Here is a 25710-nt window from a genome sequence, read left to right on the forward strand (position 1 = left end):
AATACAAGAACATTTGTATTGAACCATTACTGAAAAGCAAGTGCTTATAATGGAAGTATGTACTTCTCATTTAAACCAGCAAGTGACCAACAAAGAAGTTTTGCAGTTTGGTCATGAAACCTTCTGAACTTATCAAGCAATTTTTGTTCTCCATTTTCCCAGTGATTAGTACCAAACTAGCTTCAGTACATTTTAGCAGAGCTGTTTGTTATGACACAGTTTAAACCCTGGTGTCTTGTTAATAGATCATCTTGCTACACCCCATTCTAAGGAGTAGCTACACAAAGCACATGTAGAATTAGTCCTCAGGATGGCTTCCATTCCCTTCCTGTCTCCAAACTCTGTATGCCTACTTCTATTACAAAACTATCCAAGTGCTCCCAAACATTTAGCAATGTTACAGAAGGGTATGCAGCTCCACATTCTTCCTTGCAATAACATAAACTGCCTTATTAAAACTTGTATAGTATGGTTCTGGGTTCTGCTTGAAATGTACTTACTAGTTGTTGTGATAGGTGCTAGCTCTTCTGGCTGCTTCACATCCTTCTTTGGAGCAGACAGCTGCTCATCCAGATTTTTCAGACGATCCTTATCTTTCAGGAGACTTCCAGGTTTCAGCTCATTGATGTCTAGTGCAAGATTCTTGCAGAGCACCTCAATCTCAAACTTCAGATTCAACTGCACAACAATTCTAGTTTAGGTTATGTCACAAGGAAAATACCCGAAACATTTAAATGGGCCACTCGAATCCCAAGCTTCCCATTCTAACCCCATGCCTTTTAGAGACTTTTGACAGTGACTGAGGATTAGACAAATATCTTGCATGCTGATCTCACAGGAGAAGAGTTTCATCCAAGTTCTACCAAATTAAGCAATGCCCAATTCTCCCCGTGCTAAAGAAGCAAGAAGTGAAATTTGGTCCTTTGCAATATCCTTCTTGACTGGTATGTCAAGAAAACCTCACACTCAGTAGGTATAGAAAAGAAAAACAGAAGTTTACTTTTAGATCATGTTCTTGATGTAGCTCAGCTAAAACATTCATAATGGCCATTGTCCATGGGTTGGGAGGCCTGAAGACCTACAAGAGAAAGAGGAGAGCAGTATTACACAAACTTCTTGAATCATTTGGATAACTTATGACTGGAAATTTTTGAAACATGAACAGCTATGTGTGCATACAGCTGTGGAAAAGTTTGTACAGCTGCAATTAGGGTTGAATTTAGTATTCAGTTTGACTGGAACTAGACTGGGATGCTAGTTGAACATTAAACTGGAAACACAATGACTTGGCCCTTCTGAGAGATCAGTTCTATGTCAAGCAGAACTGACAAGAGCTAATCAGGGTCAAAGGGGGCTGAGGGGAATTAAAAAAAAATTGAAGAATAAATGTATCCTAGAACATCTTCAATGGGATCCTTTCATTACACAATAGAGTTCTGTTCAGGGATACCACAGCACAATTCAGCTAACAGCACCTATTTAGACTGCAAAAATGCATGGGCCATGTACTTTCCCTCAAAACAGAACTCCTTCTGTAAGCTCCTACATCCCTTTTCTTTCTCTCCATGAAATTCAATCAGTTGTCACTTTGTGAAAGAAAAAAAAAAATTACTTTCTGCAAGACTTATTTTGCTGTTTGAGCAATTATTGTCAGCACAAAGTCACTTACCACACTCCTCACACTGGATTCTAAGACTTTGGCAACAAATGGCACTACATAAAGCAATTCCTGCTGTCCCTTAACGTATGCTTCCAGTAGTAGCGATTTCACATCCAAATCCTGCAAAATACCATCAACAACTGAAAGGGGGAAGAGGGTGGAGAAAACAGCAAGCACACTGCAAAAATTCCACTTGCACGCCATTTCCTTGTAGGACATATAGGCAGAATCAAGTCAAAACTGTCCTTGAATTTTACAGACTGCTAAGCAGCAGTTACTTTTTGAACAAAGATTTACAGATATACATTTTTACATGGGATTAATTCATTTGTTTTGGCAAGAACTTAACTAACTTTTCTGATTAAAAAGATATTTAGAAGTCTTAAATGACCAACTCTGGAATCATACTTTGTACCTGGCACACAAAAGAGGCACAAGGAAGATGATAACATTTCCCAAATAGCCTGTGCTACTGCATAACAGCATACCAATTCATGCCAAGCAAATCTGTAAAGACAGAGGCTCACCGTGTGCAAGATGGGCTTATTTTTAGCCAGCGTAATCATTCCCAGCCAGTGACCAAGGTTCTTTAACAAGGAACGGTCTGAGAAGTTGGCTGCAGCTTTATCTGATGTCAGTAGCACCTGATGAAAAAAAAGCAACTCGAGCAACAACTGGAAGATAATCACAGACTCAAAACCAAATCCAACATCTGATCTGACTTAAGAAGTAAAATTTTAGGACATTAAATTCTGAGCTTCGGTCACATTACAGACATACTCAAGAGCAGCCTTCACTTCAAGGCAGCACCCTGTAAATCTGCCCTGTAACAATTTCAAAATTCCTTTCTTTCAAGAGGATCAAAAAGAGGATTACACTTTTCCAGACCTTACCAGTTACTCTGTCAAGACTGTTATGACTACTCACTTAGTAAAATACAATTTGTGAAGGCAATGCTTCCACTTAAAGCCTTCGGGTCTGTGACGAAGCAACAATTTGCACTTCTTGGGAAACCATTTAATTCTTACTTCAAGACGTAAATCATGTCACAGTGTTGTGCTGTTAGCTCTGTTCCTTAGCTTCAGAGGAGCATCAGCTGGACAGAGCAAGGTCAGCTATGCTCTAAAGAGCTAGGAGATTCTTTTGCACTACAGCGTAACCCACGGTGGTCAGGAAATTCCACCAACAGGTTTAAAAATAGTGCTTGCTTGACAAACTTGTCTCACCTGGTCATCTCTTCTGGGCTACCACTTCTCCCTCCTCCTCCCCTTCACATTATCTTAGCTCTCTAGTGAATTCTGGTTGTTACACCCCACTTTCTAAACTGCCCCCTTCCCCTTTATTCTTCTTTGACCAAAACAGCAGAGAGAGTGTTTTCTTATCTTTATACTTTCCCCACATAAAAGAACTATAGCATAACCAATTTTCTCCTAGGTTATAATTTGCAAGCCTCACACAGATTTTGAATTAATTTATGTAGGCGGACTCTAATGCACATTTGCCCTCTCATTATTCAATTCAAATTAAGCCTTTGGTACATTCCTGACTGAAAACAGAAGACTCCTAGTATTCATAGAGGTAACCTGCTATTTCAATTGTAAGCTATCAAGTAGATTTTTGATATTCCACATTTGAATATCAGTAACATATTAAGCAAACAGCCTGAGAACAGCACAGTCAAATCTTTAAATCTACCTAAGTATTACAAAACTTGCGTTACTCACCTTGATATTTCTGTAGGTTTCATTCAGAACCATTTTATTAAACTCTGGATTCTTAAGGGTGTCAAGGAAGTTTGAATATAAGCTGTGAAAATTAGGCTCAATACTGACTCTCTTCATCACAAGATACTGTGATACCCAAGGCATGAACTCTTCTTTCACTGTTTCCTTCAATTCTTCAACCTGTCCCCATACCAGAGGAAAAAGCACACCACAGAAGATACGACAAGATGACCGCAAACTTCTGGGGTCAGCTCTGACCAACACAGTCATATTCAGTCAATCACTTTTAACACTAAGGTTTTTGTTTTGTTTTTTTTTTTAAAAAAAGAGCCAGCTTTGAAGTCAGTGTCTCATTATCCAAAGATCTAGTCAACCAGTAAGGACTTAATCATAACATGAGCAAGGCCCAGTAGTTTACCTCTTGCCCACTTCTCAGCTTTTTACCAGATAACTGCAAAATAAATGTCAGCTTCTTACATTAAAGTCATCTGTCTGCAAGACAGACAGCACAGGTGGCAGCAGTGCTGCAGATTTCTACTAGTTCAGAAAAAACTCCCTGAATTTCAGCTTGAAATACAAGAGTCCATCAGCTTAACCTTGCAATATCAAATGGTACCCAGACCATTTGATGTAAATGTTTTTTCAAACTTCTATTAATATTTTTCAGAAACTTGCATTAGTATTTTTCAGTCCTTTCAAATGACAAAAACATCAGAAAGGACTATCCAGCAGTTATTCCAGGCATCTGCCAGAAGTGCCTTCCTGAACACAAAGCATTACAGACCTATAATACTTTAGTACAAAGGATTTGGCTACAGGGAAACAAGGAAACTTGTAGAAGAAAGCAAGATTAAGAATAGCTTTCTTTCACCTGCTTCTCCTTTCACTGCAAAACTCTATCTTCAAATAGGTTCAAGTAGAACATGTTGAAAACTACTATTTCTTCGAAGTGTGTTCCCCCCTAATTTTTTGCAAGTTGGAATTTCTGCAGAAACATCATCACCCACCACTTTAGAATGGATTTCTAGAAATACATTAAAAAATTAATTTTACTAGTGTTCTTCCATACTTGCCTTCTGTGTCATATTTGACTGAGACAGATTATTGAAGATGAAAGCAATCTTTTCCTGGACATTCTCTGGAGGTTCCACAATTCTCTCAGTTTGATCTGTTGCTACTAACAATGTATCAATGTTGGTAGTATTAATGGAAGGCTGGAGGGAGAACAAGAAGTTAACAACAGACAATACCTAGAGGCGACATCAAAAGAAACTTTTTCTCTGTTCTGTCAACCGAAAAAAGAATTGAGCTTTGTCAGGTGACATCTACCATCTCAGATTCATTTTCAGCAGCACTCTAATGAAACCAAGTAATTTTTTTCTCTACAAACAATGATCAATACTCAGCAGAATGCTGCTGCACAAAAAACTTCTAGCATTTACATTCATATATAATAGATGCCACTGCAATGGTACCCATTAAGCTAACAGCCTGCATACACTGTTAGACTGGAGAAAATCACAGTACTAAAGAGAGCCATACTTAGTATAGCAGTGAGCCCCCAGGACCACTTCAGTGCTGATTTGGGAAGAAGAAATCCCAGAGCTTCATTTCTGAGAAAGCATGCTAACTCTAAGTCAACAGAATGTGACCCATGTCCCTACAGCTGCAGGTCTAAACCCAAGGGCTTTAGCACCTGGTATACTGCAATTAAGGGGAAAGGAGATACTGTTTTAAGTATCAATCATGACTTGAGTTTAAAATTGGGCAACATATTGAGGGCAACCTCAAAATAACAACTATCTACATAACAATCAGGTGTGAAAGACACTGATAGCTACACTATGAACTGTCCCCCAAAAGTGGTTCAAAACTTTCATCTACCTTTGGCTTTTGCCTCCTTTAATTTGAGGAGCTTCTTTTAAGAGAACTATATACACACACAGTCCCAGGAAGCAAGACAGGCTTGACTTTACAGTGCATCAGTTATCGTACAGTAACAGGTCTGCACATCCTTAGCATACACATGGGACCAAGTGTGCCCCAACACTGTCTGTGGAATAACCAATACCATCAATCTGCCAACCCTGCAGTAACTCTGGCTAGCAGTTCAGAGTTGTGTTTACGTAAGTGACTAAAGATTTGAAAAACCTAATGCAGTTAAAACTGCTAGGACAAATGTGATTCAGTGCGCCGTAAGTGTTCTCAAGCCCCAAGCGGAATAGCACCTGCCAACAATTTCAGGAGTCCTACTGCAAGTCATTAACAGAAACAATGATTCTTTATTTGTCTTGATAATTAAAGCCTCAATAAACACATTTCTACTTGACACCACAGTAATTCTATAGTTTCATGATAAAAAATGCCTTCTCTACAAAAATGTTGGTCATATTTGAAAAGGTTATATGTTTTAGATATAAAATACGGATCACAGTTTGAAAACTTGTAGTAAAGAAATTAAATTGGATTTTGTCTCCATCTACTCAACACAGATCAGCAACTTAACTCCTTTGCTTCTCCAGTAAGGTCACTAGAGTCACAGAATGCTTACCGGCACATCTTTCTTGAAGCTGACTCCAGTTGGTCGGGTGATTGTGATGGTTTTTGCAACAGTGGTGGTGGTTGAGGTGGTTACTATAGTGCTGACTTGGCCAGCAAGAGGAGCTTTTGCTGGAACTTGGGCCTGGGCCTGAGCCTGGGCAAGTGCAATACTTCCAGGGGTGGTGATTGAACCCTGCATCTTCACAGGAGGATCTCTGGATTGCTGTCCATATTCTATGTACTAAAATAGGGTAAACAAGCACATACAAAAGCTCACACACTGCAACAGAACTATGGGTTGAGTTTTAGCATGAGAGGTATAAAGGTTTGCCAACAATCTTTGAAATACTTGACACTAATGCCATTAAAGGAATCTGCAAGCTACAGTTGAACACCCTTATAAAGCACATCTTGTCACTATTTACGTTCTTTCTTACTGGAGAGGAGCCTCAAGCTCTACCTCTGACCTCAACAGGTTGATGCCAAGTGTCAAGAGACTTGACATCCTTAAAATTTTACAGGGTGCTACCCAGAAACCCTCATCCCTGCAGGCCGGGGACAGCAGAGCAGAAGAGGGGAAAGAGCCTAAGAGAAATAGAAATGTGTGAGTATCAAGAAATCGGCTACAAGGCACATAACTCTTCCCCAAGGACTCCTACAGCTACATAGAAATGGTAAAGTCTGAAGTTCAAAATTATTATGAAGTTCAAAATTATTATTTTCATTTATTAATCGTGAAATGTCCAACTTTAAGATTTTTACATCCTCTAAAGTAGCTCCACAGTAGAAAATTAGTTTCTTCCCCACTGTAATACGATTACCCAGAAATTGGTAACATCAGACAACACACTGTCATTTAAGGGATACGGTCTGAAACCTGTCAGTGAATCAGACTACTGTTGGACTTGGCAGCTTTGGGTAGATGGCCTCCCTGCCTTAATGTTAGGGCTGAACATTTTTCCCTACTTAGATTATGCTCTCAAGCTCTACCACTGGGATTAACTTTTCTGTATTTCTACCAATGAAAGCACCTTTGAGGCAGACACCATATTACCAAAACACTTTTACTCTCTGGCCTACAGGGTATTTCCATTACTCTGATCAGAATGAAACTTTTCTCACCTTTATCTGGATTAATTTAGCAGGTCTGAGTATGAAGCTGTATAAACCCAGCTGAATGCCCTCTATTTTAGAAGAAAACTCCAAATCCTTAATGCACTGGAATATGAATCCACTGAAGCACTTTAAAACCTTTGTGCATGGCCATGCGCACTAGTTGATCATGCAGTTATATTCAGGTGGCTATTTCAACATAAGCAACCCAAACAGATTTGTGGAAACAGAAGAGGTACCAGACAACCACCTTCACCTGCCCACCCCATCCCACAGCAAAACCTTTAAGAAAAGGCATTTGATTCTGCGGATGTACACTGTCCAAAATTGTGACAGGTGAGACTATTTTTCCAAAGGAAAACAGGAATTTGCTCAAAAGAATTTAAAAATCATAGAAAGCTAGCATGCCAATATGAACACACTCACCTCCTGTAAATGATGCGGGAACTGTATAAAGTGACTAATAGAAGCCAAGTGCTGACAATACTGGGGATAGTCCTTCAATCTGTCAGACAAAATACATATTAGTCAGAAGCATAAGCCCAGATCAAAAACAGTATTACAGAGAAATACAAATATAACACTGGTATGTCATTCCCATACTGCATCACAGAATTACTTCTGGGCTGCTTACAGCAGCTGTGCTATAAACAAAGCATTATCTACAAAGTACTTTTGTTGCAAAACCCTTTTGAAATGAATCAATTTAAGAGCAAAACACAAGGTTTATTCACAGCAACTCAGCTTATCCTACATCTCGATACTTCTGACTGAGCACACAATTGCATTTACGTTCAGTGTTTGCAACAAGATTATTGGAAAAAGTAATTTGTAGTCTGGCTTGGTGTTTTTTAAACAGCACAGACTGCCCCTAACACTCAAGACAGAAGCTTCACCTACACACACCAATTATTATAGTTCTACTTATGAATGCTAGATGCTGTTACTACTTATTGAGAGTAAAATCTTTAGGTCCCGCTTAAAATGGTTCTCAAGAAAAGGAGTAAGATGGTGGCTAAGTCTCAAGTATGTCAGCCTTAAGTGTCTTTATTCATTCTGTTCAGCTGACTCCACAACACAATATCCAACTATGAACGCTGCAAGCAACACCTTTTATTACAGATTAAATACTGCAGGGCAGATGAACTATAAAAGGAGAACAAGGACAGAAAATAATGTGCTCCTTGCTTATGAGTCCACACTTCAAGTCCAAACATTTCTAGTCATTAAATAATTCAAGGAAGCTTTCTAATACTTTTCAAGTTCTAGTATCTTCTTCCAAAATGGAGATTTTTCCCACGGGTGTACAATCCTGCCTACTATTGCAGCCTGCCTTGAGAGTTTCCTTTATCTGCAATCCATTAAAAGCTTTGAGAAAGCTTTTTTTGAGACGCTTTTTACCATACTTGAGATTTCTGTGTAAAACCAAAGTCCTAGAGCTTAGTTCCTCATCCACCTTTCAGTAACAAATGGGGCAAATCGCATTCCATTAGAATGCACCTGTAAAAGAGTAATTGCATTCACCCCATTTCTAAGAAGCTGACAACTTCATCTAAGTCAACACTTCACTGAATTATTTTTATAAACTAAGTCCGCTAAGTAGTTTCAGCATCTCAGTTTGTCCCACATTTATACAGGTACCACGCTGAATATTTTGATTTAAAAGAAAAGTCACCCTTTAACTAGCACATTAGCACATTTTGTTTCAGCTCAGCACATCACTGAAGTAATCCTGAAGTTGAGATGTGTACATTTCTAACACATATAATCAATCTTGTTCTGCATAATTATAGCAGGTTCAAGGTTAACAAGACACCACATGTACTGTTACAAGTATTACAAAAAGCTACACTCACCTATTTTTAAATCTATCTAGTGCAGCAATACCAAAATAGTACATTTTGGATGCAAAAGGCTTTCGTAAGGCTTCAAGAACATAGCGCAGGGCCACACCCAATGCCATATAAGTAACCAGTCCTTTCTCTATTATGCCACCAAAGAGGCAGGCTGTTATGTGCAGCTCTTTATCTGGGTACTGGGGAAAGAAACGGTATTCCTCAAACAAGTTCCTCAGCATACAGTTAAACACTTCTCGTTCCCGTTTAATGTTGGAGTCCTTAAACCTCTGCAGCATTTCCAAGACCTGCAAAGAAATTGGAAATTGTTACCAGCAGATTTGCTTTATTTTCAGCCCTTCTGCATCTTCAGGTTTCATGAGCGCTTTGCGCCTACTAAGGTAAACTGTGCTACCACAACCTAGACTGCAAAAATAACTGCTTCAAGAAAATCTCATTTTAACCAGTAGACACTACGTCACTACAAGCTTTCTCTTCAGACTTTAGTTTTCTCCCCTTTCTTTTAAGTAACTGTCTTCACATAAAACTTTGTGACCGCCTACACCATTGCTTCCAAATTAGAAAAATGAAAATTAATGTTTAGTATCTTCCATAATTTATAACCACACAAATACATTAAAGTAAATTTGAAATACTTTAAAGAGCAAGTACATCAGACTGATAATTACTCTCAGAGACTAACCAAAACAATTATCGAAGCTCAGAAGGTAGAACTTAGGACACCTTTATATATTTAGAAGTTGTAGTCATTTTTAGATACTTTAAAAACAAATATATTCAACATAAGCATAATTTATACAGACTGTTCAAAGGCACACTTTAGCACTTATTTTGAACACACAAGCTTCCACTCCACATGGAATTCTTCCCACTTAGCATCATTTTAGGAGTGTTAATTAGTCATCTGAAGTCTTCACAGAAGTCAAAGCTGAATGTAATGATCAGCTGCAAGTTTACTCTGAAAGCATGCTGCATTAGAAATATACAATTTCAACCAAGCAAAAAAAGCAATGCTGCAAGCATCTACCACTAGCCCTTTGTTATCTTCCACTAGAACTAATACATGAAGGAATAATTACTATCAACTTTATAGCAAGTCTCTGGACAGGTGATGCAACTGCTACAGAAGGGAACTCACCTCATCTACAGACATGGTTGGATGTGGTGGATGGTTGTAAATACGCTGGAAGTAGCTGTTTGCCTCATCATCTATTTCTTTGCTAAAGTGCTGATTAGCCTCTGGCCACACCTGAGATAAGTCAGCTGTTAAAAAATGGTAAGAGGTATCATGCTCAGAACAACTTCAGGCAGTCAAGATTTCATCTAGTCCTTTTCAACTCTTCCATCAACCCATATAAAACCTGCTAGTTCTCCTGAAAAGCAGGACATTAAACCTTTCTAGTAGACAGGAACTGTTATTTAAAAATCTGTATTCAATATGTTATATTTAAGCAAAAGAACTGAATCCTAAGATAGAATTAACCTCATATTGTCATATTCCTAGAACGCACTGCATCCCAAGCCAAACTCAACTGATGCCTAAACTAAACGTATGCAAAACAGACTAGAATAAAGCATGCTACACAACACTAACATGCAGACAAACTTTCACACGAACTTTCAGGCCAGCCAGTGAGCTTCAACCAAGTTTATACTGAATGGTCAAAAGCCCAAAAATATAAACCAATGGTCACTACAGCTACCTCTACCATACACCATGTAGAGATCAGTAACTCTGCTTTTATGGAGGAGCTATCAAAGGAGACTGAGATATGCAATAACAGCAATGCTGAAAGTTTAGCATGTGGCTATGCTTCCTAAAGGCAACGTTTGATTGCTTAAACATTTTATTGTGAGCATACTTCAGAGGCATAAATGAGTTAAGGATAATGGCTCAGTGTTAGGGACCAAAGTATTCCTTCCAAAAACCACATTCCCACCAACTTATGTTAGCCTTATTTCTTTCCAATATTGCAGTCTAACTCACTGCTTCACATGTCAAGTTCTCATCTGCAACAGGACCTTACCCAGGTAGCTTTGTTTAAGCTTGTTACAAACAAGACAAAACACACCCTCTTACCAGATGCATACAATTCTCTGTAAAGAGCAGAACAACACTTTTGTTCAAAACACAGCATGACAAAAAAAAGGAAAAAGGACACAGAAACACACTGCTCATGCAAATCCATAACATATTTTTACACTAACAGCTTTTTTTTTAATCCTCCCTGGGCCACTTAGCAAGCTTTTAATATAGAAGTTTAGAAGCACCTTTTTCAGACTAATGGCATAATGCAAGAGCCACATTACTAACATTTACCACCTACAGATCCAAGCCTCCCCTGAAGGAAATGCAGATTAACTGCAGACCACAGTCACACTGCACAGCCACAGACAACACTACCACTTACAAGGTTTCATCTTACTCTGCTGGAATGTAGGCTGGTTCAGTCCAGATGTGCTCAGCTTCCTTTGCACGAATGGGTCATTGTTCACCGCAGGAAGGCCCAGGGCTCCAGTTCCTATGCCAGTCAGGCTACCCGTAGTAAGACCACCTACTGAAAAGCAAGCGCATAGTAAGACCATCTACTGAAAGGCAAACAACTGGTCATCTCAGTTGCACCCTTCAGAGTACGCACTTACCACTCCCAGCACTTGCCATTTCCAAGAACTCAGAGCTATACAGCCTCATAACTATCCAATATCAAGCAGTTTTATCTCAAGCCCAACCTTTATCTCTGTCCCAACCTAAAATAATGCTGCTAAAAAAAAAAATCTGTCAAAACACTCACCCTCTTGTCTCTCCAACTTTTTACCTACTGCAGCTGCAACATTCTGAAGTGCTGTTTCAGCAGTGGCGTAGGAGTGAGGACTGTACAATTCCCTCCCACACAACACACAACTGTTTGTCTAGTATTTCCAACCATGGCAATAACAGTGCCTTAGCTCTGGTATGTCAAAAATACAAACCACACCACCCAGATAGCAATACCTGGAAGCTGTGAAGAGAGTCCTCCAATACCACTGAAACCTGTTGTCTGATTTTGGGTGGAAAGAGGGGGGAACGCTTTTGCTGGTGACTGAGGAGTACTGAATGCAGAGCCCAAGTTCGGAGGGAAGCCTTGCATGCTCTGGGTATGAGGAGCAGCTGAGCCACCTAAACTAAGAGATGCCATTCCTGCAAGCGAGTCGATCTGAATGAAGAAAGGAAGATTATACACAGACATCCATAAACCGCGATCAAGCTGACTTTTGGCAGGTTTTGTATAAAGGCAGCTACATATGAAAACATTCCTAAAAACAATTTTTCTCCATGGTTACTTTAAATTCTAAAGTCATCCAGATCACCCCAAAAGATCAGTTTGTCTACAAAATGCAATTCACTTTTTCTTCTCTAATCCCATAAAACCCTCTTCTATCCGAGGTTTTACAGAAAGGCTGACTGTTCCATAGACACTAGTTAAGTGCAACACAACAGTAAACACTTATAAGAAGCAGTGCGTAGATTTTTTATACAAGAGCAATTTACGCTCTGCCATTTGCAACCTCAGACCTCACCCCAAGACTTACAAAGGCTATTTCATATCAAGCTTACAGAGTATTTTTGACTGGCTGAAGGATTCTATCAAGCCCACTTTTCACAGCTAAATACCTGAATGCAGTCTTCAAGAAAAAGCATTAAGACCTGGGTGATAAGTAGGAGGGAAGGCACAATACCAGCTGTCAAAGCAATAAATTAAGAGCTCCTGACTAGGAACAGCAGAAAACTGTGTTATCTACCCAAAAGACAGCATGGCTACAGACTAACATGTGCTGCTCTATTTCTTCACATCACTTATCTGCAGCAGGTTGCCTAGATATTTGGTACAGTTGATGAGCAACTTCAATACAGTAACAATTTACAAGGAAACTGCTCTTTGTATTTAGTTTACATAACCTACTGATGCTTCAGACATTCTTAAATGCTAAATTGCCACTATTTAATGTGAAAAAGTTTTTACCATTTTAAAATCTGCCATTGATTGCAATTGCTAGAAGGAAAACCTGTCTGTAACGTGTTGCTCCCAGAGGAGGAAGGGATGATGAGTGGCAGGGAGTAACTTAAATGTACCTTGTTTTTAAAAGAGCAGTTCAGTTGAGAGCTGAAGAGCCCCAGTTATAACAAGTCCTTATGCTCTAGCACTGTTGCTTGGCCCGTGAAGCTACAAACAAGACACATCAGGTTCAAAGGCAGTGCTTAATTCTCAAAAATCTTAGTAAATTTTAGCACTTTTAAAAGAAACCCTCAGTTATTTTAAATAAACCAAATCTCTATCCCTCTTCAGTGCTCCCATTCCGCTATACCTCAGTTAATTCTTACAGACATTTGTGAAGTGAAAGACAGTTCTGAACTACAATCCTCAGGCATTATTCTGTAGTTACAAGTTATCTAGACATGCAAATATAAAAACTAAGGGAGCCAGATGATGTTTTACTTAGTCTTGCTGAAAGAGCTCAAATAGTGCAGCAGAACTAACGCTAAATCAACACCACCTTCTAAAAAAATGCAGCACGTTATCTGTCTACCTGTACAGGAGAGATGGCATCCAAGCTGCTAGCACTGGGCGGGCGTCCTTTTGGCATGACTCCAGGTGGTGGCTGTCTGGCCTTGTTCATGACATTACTGCAGTTAGCTACCATGGTGAGGATCGTCTCTGATAGCTCCTGAGAAACACTCCTAGAACAGAGAAGTAGGATAGTGAGCCATATAACATTCATGAAACTAAGCCCCCTAACTTATTTGGTTTTCCTACAGAAATTGGGGCCACATTTCACAGACAGAAGTTGCAAAGCAACCCCAGTAGAAGCTGCACTTTGTTATTTGCAAAACTTGCATTAGAGCACATCCCAAGAAAAACTGCTATATTTAAATAGAAAATTCTAAACTGTAGTTCTAAAAATTTATCTCCAATAGCATATTCCTTTGTTTTCAATAATTCAAATACTGCTTTACAGTTACCCCAGCAAGTAATGACTTACAGAAAGCTGGGCTATGTATCCATATGGCTCCAACAGTCCTTAGAAGAGCAGACTATCTACAACAGTCTTTGCCTGTTGTTCTCCACATTATGTGCTATATACAGCTCAGCCTCATGAATACACAATAATCGATGCTATGATCCCTTGCTCGAATCTGCTCCTTAAGGCTCCTTCCTGTCACCAGACTTCACCATTCATGATTATTTTCATTCTGAATCTTGTTACACACAAGATGTCTCCAAAAGAGGAAATATAACTTGACTAAAGCTTGGGCTACACACTCAAAGACAAAAAAAGGATGAGAAGTAAATACCACCACCTGCTTCACTAAAGTTCATCTGTCTGTAAACTGAAAGAGATGCTTCACACACTAACATTAAACCAAAACAGAGACAGGAAACCTAACTATTCAAGGAAATTATAATCAAAAGCCAACAGAAAACTCAAACTTAGACATGAAGTCATTGCACAATCAAGAACAGTCAGTACCTCTTTCCAAAAGTATTCCATGTCTGTGCCAGGTTCCCAAACTAGAAGGAAAGCCAGCTCTGCTGCTGACATACCTAACCACAAACATACTAACACAACACTAACATTTTCCTTTTGGCAAATAGAGCCAATTATTTACGGCTTTCCTGAACTTTAGTTCTACCTTGTTGGTGAGGACAGCTAAAGCAGCAGATTCCTTCCTGTAACGGTGCAACTATACCAACACAGCTTTAACCTTGTCTGGAGATTCCTCATTTTAACTCCATTTTCACAGGCTTTTACTGCACAGCTGTTGGGATGAGGGTAAAGAAAGAAAGAGGAACCATCCTGACAATTAAGGCAGGAAAACAAAGTGCAGATCAGCCTTCAGCTTTGGCAAGTATCCCATTACAGGCTACACAGAGTTAAGGGCTTCCAGTTTTTCTCCAAAGCCATTGATCCACTATGTAGTGTGGGTAAAAGCTTGCCCAAGACAGACAGGGGAAGCTGGAGAAACACCACAGGTGAGCAAGTTTCCATACAGGGCAACAAATATTTTATCAACTGTTTCACAAGCTGATTCCTTTACATGCTTTAACATCCTCTCACCAGGGGCTAGTGTCAAAGACTTGAAAAAGCAAGGGGCTTGGGGTGTGTGTATCAAAAAGCAATCAGAAACCTACCTTCAAAAAAAAAAAAAAACCAACAAAAAACCCCCAAAAAACCAAAGGGATTTCTCTTTTGAGAAAGTGCAACCAGACATGAAGGCAGAGCTCAGAGCATGGCACATAGGTAGGCTTAGTATCTACAATATGTATTTGCCTACACCCCAATGCCAGTCTCAGAAACCTGAACATTTAAATGTATGTATGACCAATTAACAGGCAGCATGTTTTTTTCTGATGCAGGAGGCATTCCAAGATCATACAGCACTCGGCTAACCAGGGAATGGGACTGGGGATTGAAGAGCTGAGTTCACACATGGTTACCACCCTCAATCTTTTGGTCTCCCCCCCCCTTTTTTTTGTAGCAGTTAAATTTGCAGTCTTTATGCTTAAATACTATAGCACACCTTAGTAAAACAAATTCCAGTCTGCTGTAGATAGATAGTATGGCAGCCCACAATGAAAACTAAGACAGGCTCACAATCCTAGAGTGATACTTATGGTGACCAGTTAGGCCATTTGTGCTTTGGAGCAAACAACTTGTCCTGCCACCTAGACAGATTGAAGGTTAACTCTTTTACCCTGTCAAAAGACACACTACTGCTGTATCAAGATGCAAACATCGCAATATTTTTAGATAGTAAAAACCTGCACGTTTTCACAAAAAAAAACCCTGCATTTGAGGCAAATGCTATGATGTAGTAACTAGGTGGGCATGGTTTGATAACTAGATCTTAAAGAAATTGTTCATATTTTCAAGTTCTACATAAAAATATATTCAGGCATCTAACCTAATCAATAGCACTCCCAGAAGAGAACTAGGGGAAAACTGCAGGAAGGAGAACTTTGAAACACGAGTAAGGAGGAGAGCCAGGGGCCACAGTCAGCCACCTCTAGAGGAACAAAACTGTCAGCTTCAGGGAGGCTCCAGCTTGCTGAAGTAACAAGTTCACTTTTTTTTTTAATCCATTTTTTTACAGAGCAAGGAAAGGCCTGTCCATTCCCGTAGGCACAGGTAGCCAGAAGCCTCTTCCCTTCTTGAGGCAGGGACTGAGAAGTAATGACCATTCCCCATGCTGACACACCTGGGACTGTAGTGGACATGACTGCATGGAAGAGGCACTGCTGCCTCCCTCAACTCACTGCAGCTCCTTGAGGGGAGGACTTCTCACAAGTAGTTTGTTACCAAATCACATGCTTGTTCAGCCTGTGGTGCCTGCAACCACCCCAAATTAATTTTAAAAACACTCAGTAATAAAAAGAACAGTTTGGGTTTTTTTTTTTTTGAAGCCTCACTGATACATGATGCCACAACCACAGTGCTCACCAGTGATAAACAAGTTGTACTAAAAATAAAGTCTCATAACATGCAGGGTCCTGGTGGCTAAGAGAAGTGTCTCCCTGGACACAAAACAGGACAAGAAATAACTACAGCCTAATTAAAGAGCAGGCTCCTAAATGAACAGATTTAGGAGATGGCAGACTTCAGCTAGTGAAGTGGAACTACCCTCTCAGACTTATTTAAGATTACTGCAAATTTAATCTTCTAGTATTTACAACACCTGCTTCCATTCATGACTGCAACCTAAGCTAATCAAAGCAACTGCTTCATGAAAGAAATCCAAGCATTTTCTTTTTAAAGCTCAAAGAGAGTAACTAATGGAAAATGACTGCAAGTAGGTCACATTCTTGCATAAAAAGGAATACAAGTAGCTATAAAAAGAAACCAAAAGCTGAGAAAATTGTGCCAGTAGAGAACTAGTGGCTTTTGGAATTACTGGAATAAATAAAACCTGGTAACACATTAAGATTCAGAACACAGTGACATTAGAATCAAGTCAAGTCTACAGTTAACTATTAAACATCTAAAATCTGGACATGGTAGCATGCAAAATAATCAACATAAGTTAGCTTGTGAACTGTAGTCTCAGAAGATGCACTGAGAGTTAAAAAATAACAGCCATCTTTTCAGTCCAAGAGGTGTGCTAGACCACTGTATTTTAGAAACAATATTTCAACAGCATTTTGAAGTTTAATTGCACAGGTCCCAGTAGAAATCTGGAGAATCCTTTCTCCTAAAATCTTACAGGTACCCTTCCAGTTCAAATACCCATCCTGACAATTCTGTGTTGATACTCATTTCCTAGCATCTGCATGAGAGCCATGAATCATCCTGGATACCTTTAAAGTTGTTTCTTATATCTTTCAAGACAAGACTGGCTAAGCCAAGGGACACAATATAAGCCTTAGATCAGGTAACAGGTACTTGGACATGCCAGCCTCTTTTGGTGCCAAAATTTAATGCCAAAACTAGCACCATTTCCAGCTTTCAGTCTCTCTGGCTCATATATTGTGCTATGCTATGCCTAGTTATCTTTGCAGTAGTGCTGCAGTTAAATATCATCTTGATCTGACAGCATTAGAAGTGACACTGCAAATATTTTACAACATTCAGTCATTTTTACTAAATGTGAACACAGTATTTAAAACTGATTTGTCCAATTTCAGTTTCCATTAGCCTTTCTGCAGTCAACCCTTCCCTCTAGCAGATAAAACAACTCTCTAGGACTCACACTTTTTTCTTCTGGATTTATCTAAACAATCTGATCTGCAAAAGATCTTAGATTTTCCATCTTTTGGCTACTTTGAGACTGTCTCAAATGGAGACAACAGAAGTTACACATGTCTAGTTTCAATCTCAATTACATTTACAATCACCACTTAACACTTTTCTCCTACATAGGATTGCATTAGCCATTTCTGCTAGGGTAGTAACCACACACAGATCCATTTGCATAACGCAATCACAAAATCCTTTACACAATCACTGTTTTCCAAAATGCTGTCCCATTCTGTAGTTATGGCCTGTATTCCTTTTCATCCATATTACAGCCTGGTATCTAGTCATTAACAACCCAGGATCTGACTAACCAGCCAGCCCCCAGTTACCAAGATCACCTCACCTGTATAGAGACAAGAACACTCTCTCAAGCTTTTGTGACCTACCCTACAACACAAGTTTCAGCGCAAAATTAAACATACTACTGAATCTATCCCTGCAAGCTTATATACTCTCATTAACCCCATTCGCCATGTGAAATTCCAAACCAGCTGTGACCATGTGCCAGCAAACAACTTGCAACCAGATTACACATTCAGCATAAGCAATATAATCCTTACCCAGCACAAGCTTGCAGACATGCTAACATAGTCGCCAAGGTTTCTGGAGGAAGCTGAGCACTTTTGGGCTGATCTTTTTCTGGAGCGAGGCCACCCAGGATAGATGGACATCTTCTCTTTAAGAAAGTCATACAGGCCTGGATGAAGGGCTCCTGAGGAAAAAAAATGTTATCTTAATCCCCCAAACTGCATCCAAACCACTATTTCAAACTTGGCAATTGCACCGTGGAAAGAATTGCACTAAGCTATTATAGTTCAGTGAAAACATTGAACTATCAGACCATGGACACTTTCCACAACTTTAAAGTTACTTATAAAATTGTTAAAGTGACTTAAGTTAGTCACTGATAGAGTGCAGAAATAAAAAGAAAAATCCTGCTTTACCCCATGCTCCCGAATTTTATCTGTGAGCCATTTGTCAAGTTTGAGGTATTCCCGTCGAGAGGCAAGTGCAGCAAGGTCAATAACAAAGGCAAATGGAGTACCATTTAGCAGCATTGACAAGGCCTAAAGAAAAAAAATCAGAAGACTACTAGTGAAGACACAAGGATACCCTTTCTCCTTTCTTTTCTTTCTAATCTCCATATAATTTTTAGTAAAGAAGTCTTACTATCACATGCTGCCATGCTTTCTTCATCAACAAAAAGATCAGTACTATCAGCTTCACTTACTTATAGCTTGCTCGTGAGACAAATAAGCAAGAGCTCTCATTTGAAATCATGACCCTACCTTCTTTGAAGCGACCTTGTGCTGACAGTTTTAAATTCCTCTATATGAAAATCCACCAGCAAGTGGCCAAGAGCTACCAAGTTGATATTGCAACAAAATTAATCAGAAGAGCCTAGCATCTCCCTGCAAACAGACCTCAACCCCTTCAGAGCCACTTTGAATATATCTGCTCAAAACGTTCATTTCTGAACACAGTAACTACTACAACAAAACTGACTTCAAGCAGCAGTTGGTACTCTTGCACTTCAAGACACCCAATTATTTTGCATCTAACTTTAGGAAGCAATAAAGGCCTCAAAAAAGTCACTCACAACTTCCAGTCTCTTTTGTGAATGTGTAAACAACTGAAAAGTAGTAGTATTCTTAAGAAATCCCTGTTCCGTTAAGCTTAGTAGTGTCACCTTCACACAAATATCTGACGGACATTTTCTACATTCCTATTTCAATGGTATTCAAGGTTAAAAGTCAAAGCTCTTCCTGGATTTATAGTACATTAACATAGCAAGCAATTCTGTTATAGTGCTTCCCAAGTTACTTGTCAGCTAAGCCCCAATAACCAACTCTACTGCAAACACCAAGTAAAATATCTTGGATTCACAACTGGACAGGCTAGAAAGCATCTGTAGTCAGATACCACAACTCAGCTGAAGAGCAATTGAAGTCAAATGAACATAGGCTGGTGGGGGTTTTGTTGTTGCTGGGGGTTTTCTTGTTGGTTTTGTTTGGGTTTTTGTTTTTGGGGTTTTTTTGTTTTTTTAAGATGAGGTACAGCAGCAACAACTGAACTCACACAAGCTTAAACAAAGTAATCCCTACTGAATTAGTCACATCTAAGTTAAGCTTAGCCTTTGTTAAAAAATAAGCAAGTCTGCATAAGACACCAGACAGAAAATAATGGCAGTGTTTTGCAAAACTCACCTTCAGGTCTTGCGCCACATCAAGAATACGTGACAATTTTGCCTGGTCATACTGCTCGCCTCTCATGTACCATTCTGCCATTGCGTGCATGATAAGCTGACGAATCGAAGGAGACTGACCCTAAGGAGAATTAAATTAGGATTCATGCCTCTAGGAAAAGGATCAACTATGTGAACATTAAGTAGGATATTTTACTTCTAAAGCTTAACATGCAAATACATTTACTCTTTAGCTTCAGAATTTAGCTTATGAGTTGGGCTCTTTTTGTGCAATAATAAACTATCCAGGAGCTACAACTAGAGGATGTAGAATGACTAGTAAGTATGACTGGTAAGTATGTACATCCCCATCTTTCCCACCACTGTACAGGTCTAATTCCTCTCAGTTGTAAAGAAATCGCTTTTGGAATATGCAAATCATTTACAAGACGTTATGCCTGACATGATGTCCTGAGGTGAGAATTACAGTGCTGCACCTTAACATGGAAAACACAGTATCTAGCTCTTTGCTCAACGGGGGCAATTTTAAACTACAACACAACTACGATTTTGATGGCAGCAACGGTTTTGCTTAAGGTTCGCTCATCTGGGGAAGTGAAACATCCTCAAGTTGTGGAACAGCACCATGTCACAGGGCAGCCATCATTTTGTACTTTATTCTGAAGCCTACCCTGCAGAGAAATTGCATATTCTGCCATTTCAATACCTTATGCAAAAAGCACATCACTTCTCTCCTACCGCCCCATTCTTCAATTTAGACTTTTATCAGGAAAAATATAAAACATTCATAGCACTTCAGCTAGCAAATAGCCATAATTTTACACTGAATGCAGACCAAGACCTCAGAGGTCAAGCTTCTTACTACCTCTACTTGAACAGGGCAAGATGTTTCCTAATGCAGATTCCCTCCCACCCCAGAAGCTTCCTCTGCCTTAAGTTTCTTGTTATGACTCCTATTTGCTTAACTACCAGTGGACACAATGATGAAGGCCATAGCAAAAGGCAAATCCATAGAAGCCTACTTGTTTGCCCATTAAAAGCATGGGATTTGCATACATAGTTACCCCGTCTCTACATGGAACTTCTCCTTACACAAGGTCAGCACCAAGTCCTAAGTTTTCAGAAAACACCCTAGACTCTTAAAACTTACAGTATAAGTAGTTTCTTTATATCTAGAATAGCCTCCATCTTCTAGCAAGTACAATGGAGGTTATTTTGGTTTAAACCTCCTCTCCTCTTACTGCTTCAAGTTTCTACACTAAGTGTGAGGCTGAGTTTGGGGGGGGGAGGGGTGGGTGTTGCTGTTGTGAGGATTTTGGTGGTGGTTTGTTTGTTTGTTTTAAATCAAACTTCTGTCAACTTTGGTTAAAAGTGAAAGGTTAAAAAAAGTAAAACAATTTCAGCCTCTCTACTTTTCCAGGAATATTTTCTCAGTGAACATTTTTTTCTTTGTTCTGAATATATTTCCCCAAAGAAAATCAAATCACAACAGCTTGCTTCAAGACAGGGAGGAGACAACTGGTATACTTTGCATAAACCACTGATGAATTACCTCTTGGGTTTTAAAGTATCCCGTTCATAAGCCCATACAAGCATTGTTCAAGCCATTTAACAAGCTTTCAGTTACATGAACAAGTTACAGGCACACTCCAGTGAAAATACTTACCTGCCCATGCCATGCATAGTGCAAAATGATGGCAGAGTTTGGATGGTTGCCAAGGAAAATTGGCATGAGTGTGGAGATGAGTTCATGGCGCAAAGTATGCCAGGACGTGTTGATCTGCAATAAGGCCAATACCAACATATCTGGGCAATGCTTGATAGGAAAACTGAAGAGCTGCTTAACCTGCTCATACTGTCCCACTTCTGCCAACCGTAACAGAGATTCAATCAAATCCAGGCTCTTCCTAACAAAAGAAAAAAAAACAAAAAACACACACAAATAGACAACCCCCCCCTCAAAGTTACAAAGTAGTTAGCTTACAGGATCCTGGATTCAAGCATTTTGTAGCAACAACTGTAAGACAATATAAAGCAGTGCCCAGGGCAAACAACTTGATATTGCAGCTCTTATCACATACAATTAAGCCTACAAGACCATTCTTAACCATGAAAAGTAATTTTTTTTTTTTTCTTTTACAAACCAATTTAAGCTCTTAAGAGCTTCTGATTCTGTTAGGGAAGAGGGAAAACTGAAAGCTGATGTTGAAAAAATTCAGCTTGACATGGGTCACTTGGATAATTTAGCTTGAAACGTACTTCCAGAAATGGAGTACTCTTTTTTAAACACCTCTAGTCCCCACCTGTGAAACTTCGTGAAGATATCCTACTTGTTTTGTCTGCTTTACAGACAAGTAATCATTGCCACCTTCCCCAATTTACCCATATTCCCCATCCTCCAATTCCTTATTTTGGGTCATACAATGGAAACAGAAGCAAGTATCTTCACTGACATCAGCTACACAGCTATATCAAGAGAAGGGGTGTAAAGGTCAGCTCAGAAAGTCACACTAGTCAGCTTTATGCAATAGCTCAGCAACAGCTATATAAATTTACTATTTAAATCCCAGGACTTCTTTCATACAAGTAGACCACATTTCTCTAATGTCATCCTGGGAAAGACAAATTTCAATTCATACCCCTCCTCTATCCCCTCCTCTCAGCTCACAGTATCTGCCAAAATACATCAGTGGAAATTCTCCAGACAACCAGAAGACTCCAATAAAAGCAAGAAATGACAGTACATTTTCAGATATTACGGAAGTACATAGGAAGTTCTGGTTATATGAGAACTTTCACCAGTCAAACATGGAACAAATACTAATGGCTGATCTACTGGGATGTACACACAGCTACAAATAAATACGGCTGCATGAAGGTAAAGTCACATTTGACCAGACAAGTAATCTTATTCTAACTCTACATATGGAAAGCAGTTGAGAACAGGTTTACCATGTAGCAATTTCTCGATTGTCATCCTCTGGTGGTGCTTTCAGGATATCTGTGGCAACAGTATGACAAGGGTAGTCAGCAAAACAGAAGATGTCAGGGTTTATGAGGGAATGTTGAATGAAGGAGAGCTGGAATAAAAGAAATAAAAATAGTTTAGATATTTAGAGTTTCGGGTTCCTTCTGCTTTATCAACTGCCACATTTCTGAGAACAATGCAAATCAACAAAGCAGTAGAGATGAGCCAAGATTTACTATCAATGTATTTTACATAAGACTGAACCTCACACTTCTCTTCCCAGGATTTCTGAAAGTGACAGATACAGGTGTGCTGATGGTACTTGTTTGCACAAAGCTGTAGCCTTTTTGTGTAACCAGGTGAAAATCTCAGAGCACAGCCTTGCAGCAACAGTTCTATACTCAGCTGCATTACACATCAGAACTCATGCTAAAACAAAAGGTCACACGTGTATAGCAAGTGACCATCTCCTTCCAGCCAATGCAGACACTGTTCAATTAACAGACTTCAGTAACATACCTGAGGCCTATGCCTTACAGGCCAAGTTCTCAAATGTGACTTGTCTAAAAATTCACATTACCAATCGACATTTGCCATTCAAGACATTCAGGAACTTCACAAGTGTTGTACAGATACAGCAGAAATGTTGGTAAACCTACCTGGCCCTCTGCGTGCTTCCAAGGTCTGTATATGGCATTAACTGGAAAAACTTCCATGCCCAGACCTCTCTGGATGCCAAACACTACAATATGCAGGCCCTTGCTGTCACGAATCTGAAATCCCGGATGGTCCAGTTCATAGGTTACTACTTTGAAGTCCAGGCTAGGATTCTGCAAACAGAAAAACAAGACAGTAGTCAGCCTTGAACATTACAATCTTCAGTACTTGCAAGAACCCCTCTTCATCAGTATTTTATCCACCTTAACATCCACCCGACTTTTAGGTGAAAGCAGAGTTTTTGTTTTAGAAAGAGCAGGATTTAGATAGTTATGAGAACCTGATGCAAGCTAATGTTTGAAACTAGCCTGTGAGATTGCACTTCCCCCAGCACTACATGTAGTAGCTGTCTATCCTTCCAAACATTTCATTAAGTCTTCAAAAAAACCCAAAACCCCCAAAACCACCCAAACACATAGCTCCTTTCTTAGCATGCTAACTCATTCCTTTTGTACACTTCCATACACCCGCCAATAAAAGGCAGAAGGGTTTGACCTGCTGGCAAGCAGAACTTGCTTTTCCTTTTGAAGAATGTACACTGCAAGTACTTGCAAAGCACCTATTAGATTTTCAGCAATAGTGTGAAATCGTAAGGGTGAGGAAGCTTGGAGGGAACTATGGCCATTGTGGAATGCAGACCACTTATTTCAGAGATAGGTGAGCACTGAAGACAAAGCTAGTTGTATGTTCCAAGGTTTAGAAAAACAAAACACTGACTCCTGCATAGATAGGGAACACACAGGAAAAAAAAAATCACCCAATAAGGTAGGCAAAGAATATAGTACTGCTGTTTCACCGAGTTCATTACAAAAATTGGTGCATATAAAGTGGTGGAAAAACTTTCCTATCTCTGAGGCATCATCGTATGCAAGAAGCATTTACAGTTTTGGAATGAGTAGCTACAAAAATATTTTGTTTCATTTTCATCATTAATGCCTACAGTGAGAAGCTTTTCAGAACAAGGTGCTTGATGCACAACACTTTCACTGTCAGAAATAAGTTCAAACACAAAAACCCTCAGAGAACACATGCTGGAGCAGTGTGGAATAAATCAAGTTGCACCTAAGTTAGCCATTCAGGCAACTTATTTCCCACAATTCCTCAAAATATTCTTGTTCATGAGGAATAAAGCACCAATCATTAAGTACAGCAGCGCAGTTACATTAATGAGATTCAAAGCCGTTCAGGCTGCTAGGAGCTTAAAAAGCTTTATATTCACACTGAGACATGACCTGCTTTCTGATATTCTGCATAAAAGACCAAGATGCTCACAAAACTTACCAACTCTTTAAGAACATCAATTAAGACCTCCACATTCCAGGTATGGGCTTGTGCTCCATCACTTTTATCTTTCCCATCACTCCAAATCCCACTGCCAGGAGCCGAAATAGACTGCAAGTTAAATACACTCAATCAAATACTAGTTAAAAATAACACAGTCTCAAAAGCCAGTAGCTACAGAACTCCCTGTACTATGAAGGTAAGCAAAGTTCAGACCAGTAACAACACCAGTTGCACACTTCTGAGAATCTTTCATTCAAGAATGTATTATAAACATTTACAGCAGAACAGTTAGAAGTATAATTGTTGAATAATAAAAGCAATTCTTATACTAGAGGCTAGCATTTTAACTTATTTTCTGCCGATTAAAATATATATATAATCCCCACCCCAGTAGGCCACTTACTTGTAATGGAATACCATCCGTCAACCCTGAATGAGTTCGAGCCATCATCCCCAAAACCCTGGCAACCTGGGCAGCCGTGACTTCCCGAACACCAAACTGCATGATTATGTTGCGACATTCTTCAACACTAAGATGCAACAAAAGAGAGAGACCTTAATAGGAAAGCAGGTTTCACTGTGGCACAACATAAGACAGATAGACCAAAACAAGACCTGTTGAGTACAGTTGGGACAGCACACAGATTGCTGGGAGAAACTAATTGCAGACTGTAAAATACAACCATTCACTCAGTTATGTTAGTCAAAGGATCCAACATAACAGAATTCCAGAACAAGCAAGAAGAGAAATTCAGTAGAAAGTCCATGCAATTATTTCCATGAAACATACTACGCAATGTACTCAGTTCAAAGCTAGGTCTACTTAAGTGAGAGGTGTTTCACAGGCTATGCTCTGCCAAAGTAAAAGC

General features: G+C 39.4%; 1 protein-coding gene and 2 non-coding genes across 7 annotated transcripts in view; all 3 read right to left on the reverse strand.

The window, feature by feature from the left end:
- CNOT1 (CCR4-NOT transcription complex subunit 1) overlaps window positions 1–25710 on the reverse strand; it is a 61141-nt gene that overhangs the window by 19152 nt on the left and 16279 nt on the right. For 3 of the 5 annotated variants that reach the window (XM_075715806.1, XM_075715805.1, XM_075715810.1), the window contains exons 9-29: window positions 25245–25371; window positions 24839–24949; window positions 23500–23670; window positions 22825–22952; window positions 21539–21779; window positions 19874–19993; window positions 18611–18733; window positions 18227–18378; window positions 13461–13611; window positions 11887–12088; window positions 11306–11452; window positions 10033–10157; window positions 8895–9181; window positions 7465–7543; window positions 5936–6166; window positions 4458–4598; window positions 3385–3564; window positions 2188–2304; window positions 1670–1780; window positions 1001–1078; window positions 501–678 (exon numbers count right to left, since the gene is read on the reverse strand). In XM_075715806.1, the coding sequence (XP_075571921.1) occupies window positions 501–678; window positions 1001–1078; window positions 1670–1780; window positions 2188–2304; window positions 3385–3564; window positions 4458–4598; window positions 5936–6166; window positions 7465–7543; window positions 8895–9181; window positions 10033–10157; window positions 11306–11452; window positions 11887–12088; window positions 13461–13611; window positions 18227–18378; window positions 18611–18733; window positions 19874–19993; window positions 21539–21779; window positions 22825–22952; window positions 23500–23670; window positions 24839–24949; window positions 25245–25371 (3200 nt within the window). The remainder of the gene's footprint in view (window positions 1–500; window positions 679–1000; window positions 1079–1669; window positions 1781–2187; window positions 2305–3384; window positions 3565–4457; window positions 4599–5935; window positions 6167–7464; window positions 7544–8894; window positions 9182–10032; window positions 10158–11305; window positions 11453–11886; window positions 12089–13460; window positions 13612–18226; window positions 18379–18610; window positions 18734–19873; window positions 19994–21538; window positions 21780–22824; window positions 22953–23499; window positions 23671–24838; window positions 24950–25244; window positions 25372–25710) is intronic. The other 2 variants (XM_075715807.1, XM_075715808.1) reach the window with 2 other exon arrangements.
- LOC142594241 (small nucleolar RNA SNORA46) lies at window positions 2727–2865 on the reverse strand. The gene has a single exon (XR_012831280.1). It is a non-coding gene; the product is annotated as a small nucleolar RNA SNORA46 (small nucleolar RNA).
- Window positions 12998–13133, reverse strand: LOC142594235 (small nucleolar RNA SNORA50). The gene has a single exon (XR_012831274.1). It is a non-coding gene; the product is annotated as a small nucleolar RNA SNORA50 (small nucleolar RNA).

This window comes from Pelecanus crispus, chromosome 8, assembly GCF_030463565.1.
Source record: "Pelecanus crispus isolate bPelCri1 chromosome 8, bPelCri1.pri, whole genome shotgun sequence".
NCBI classification, from domain to species: domain Eukaryota; kingdom Metazoa; phylum Chordata; class Aves; order Pelecaniformes; family Pelecanidae; genus Pelecanus; species Pelecanus crispus.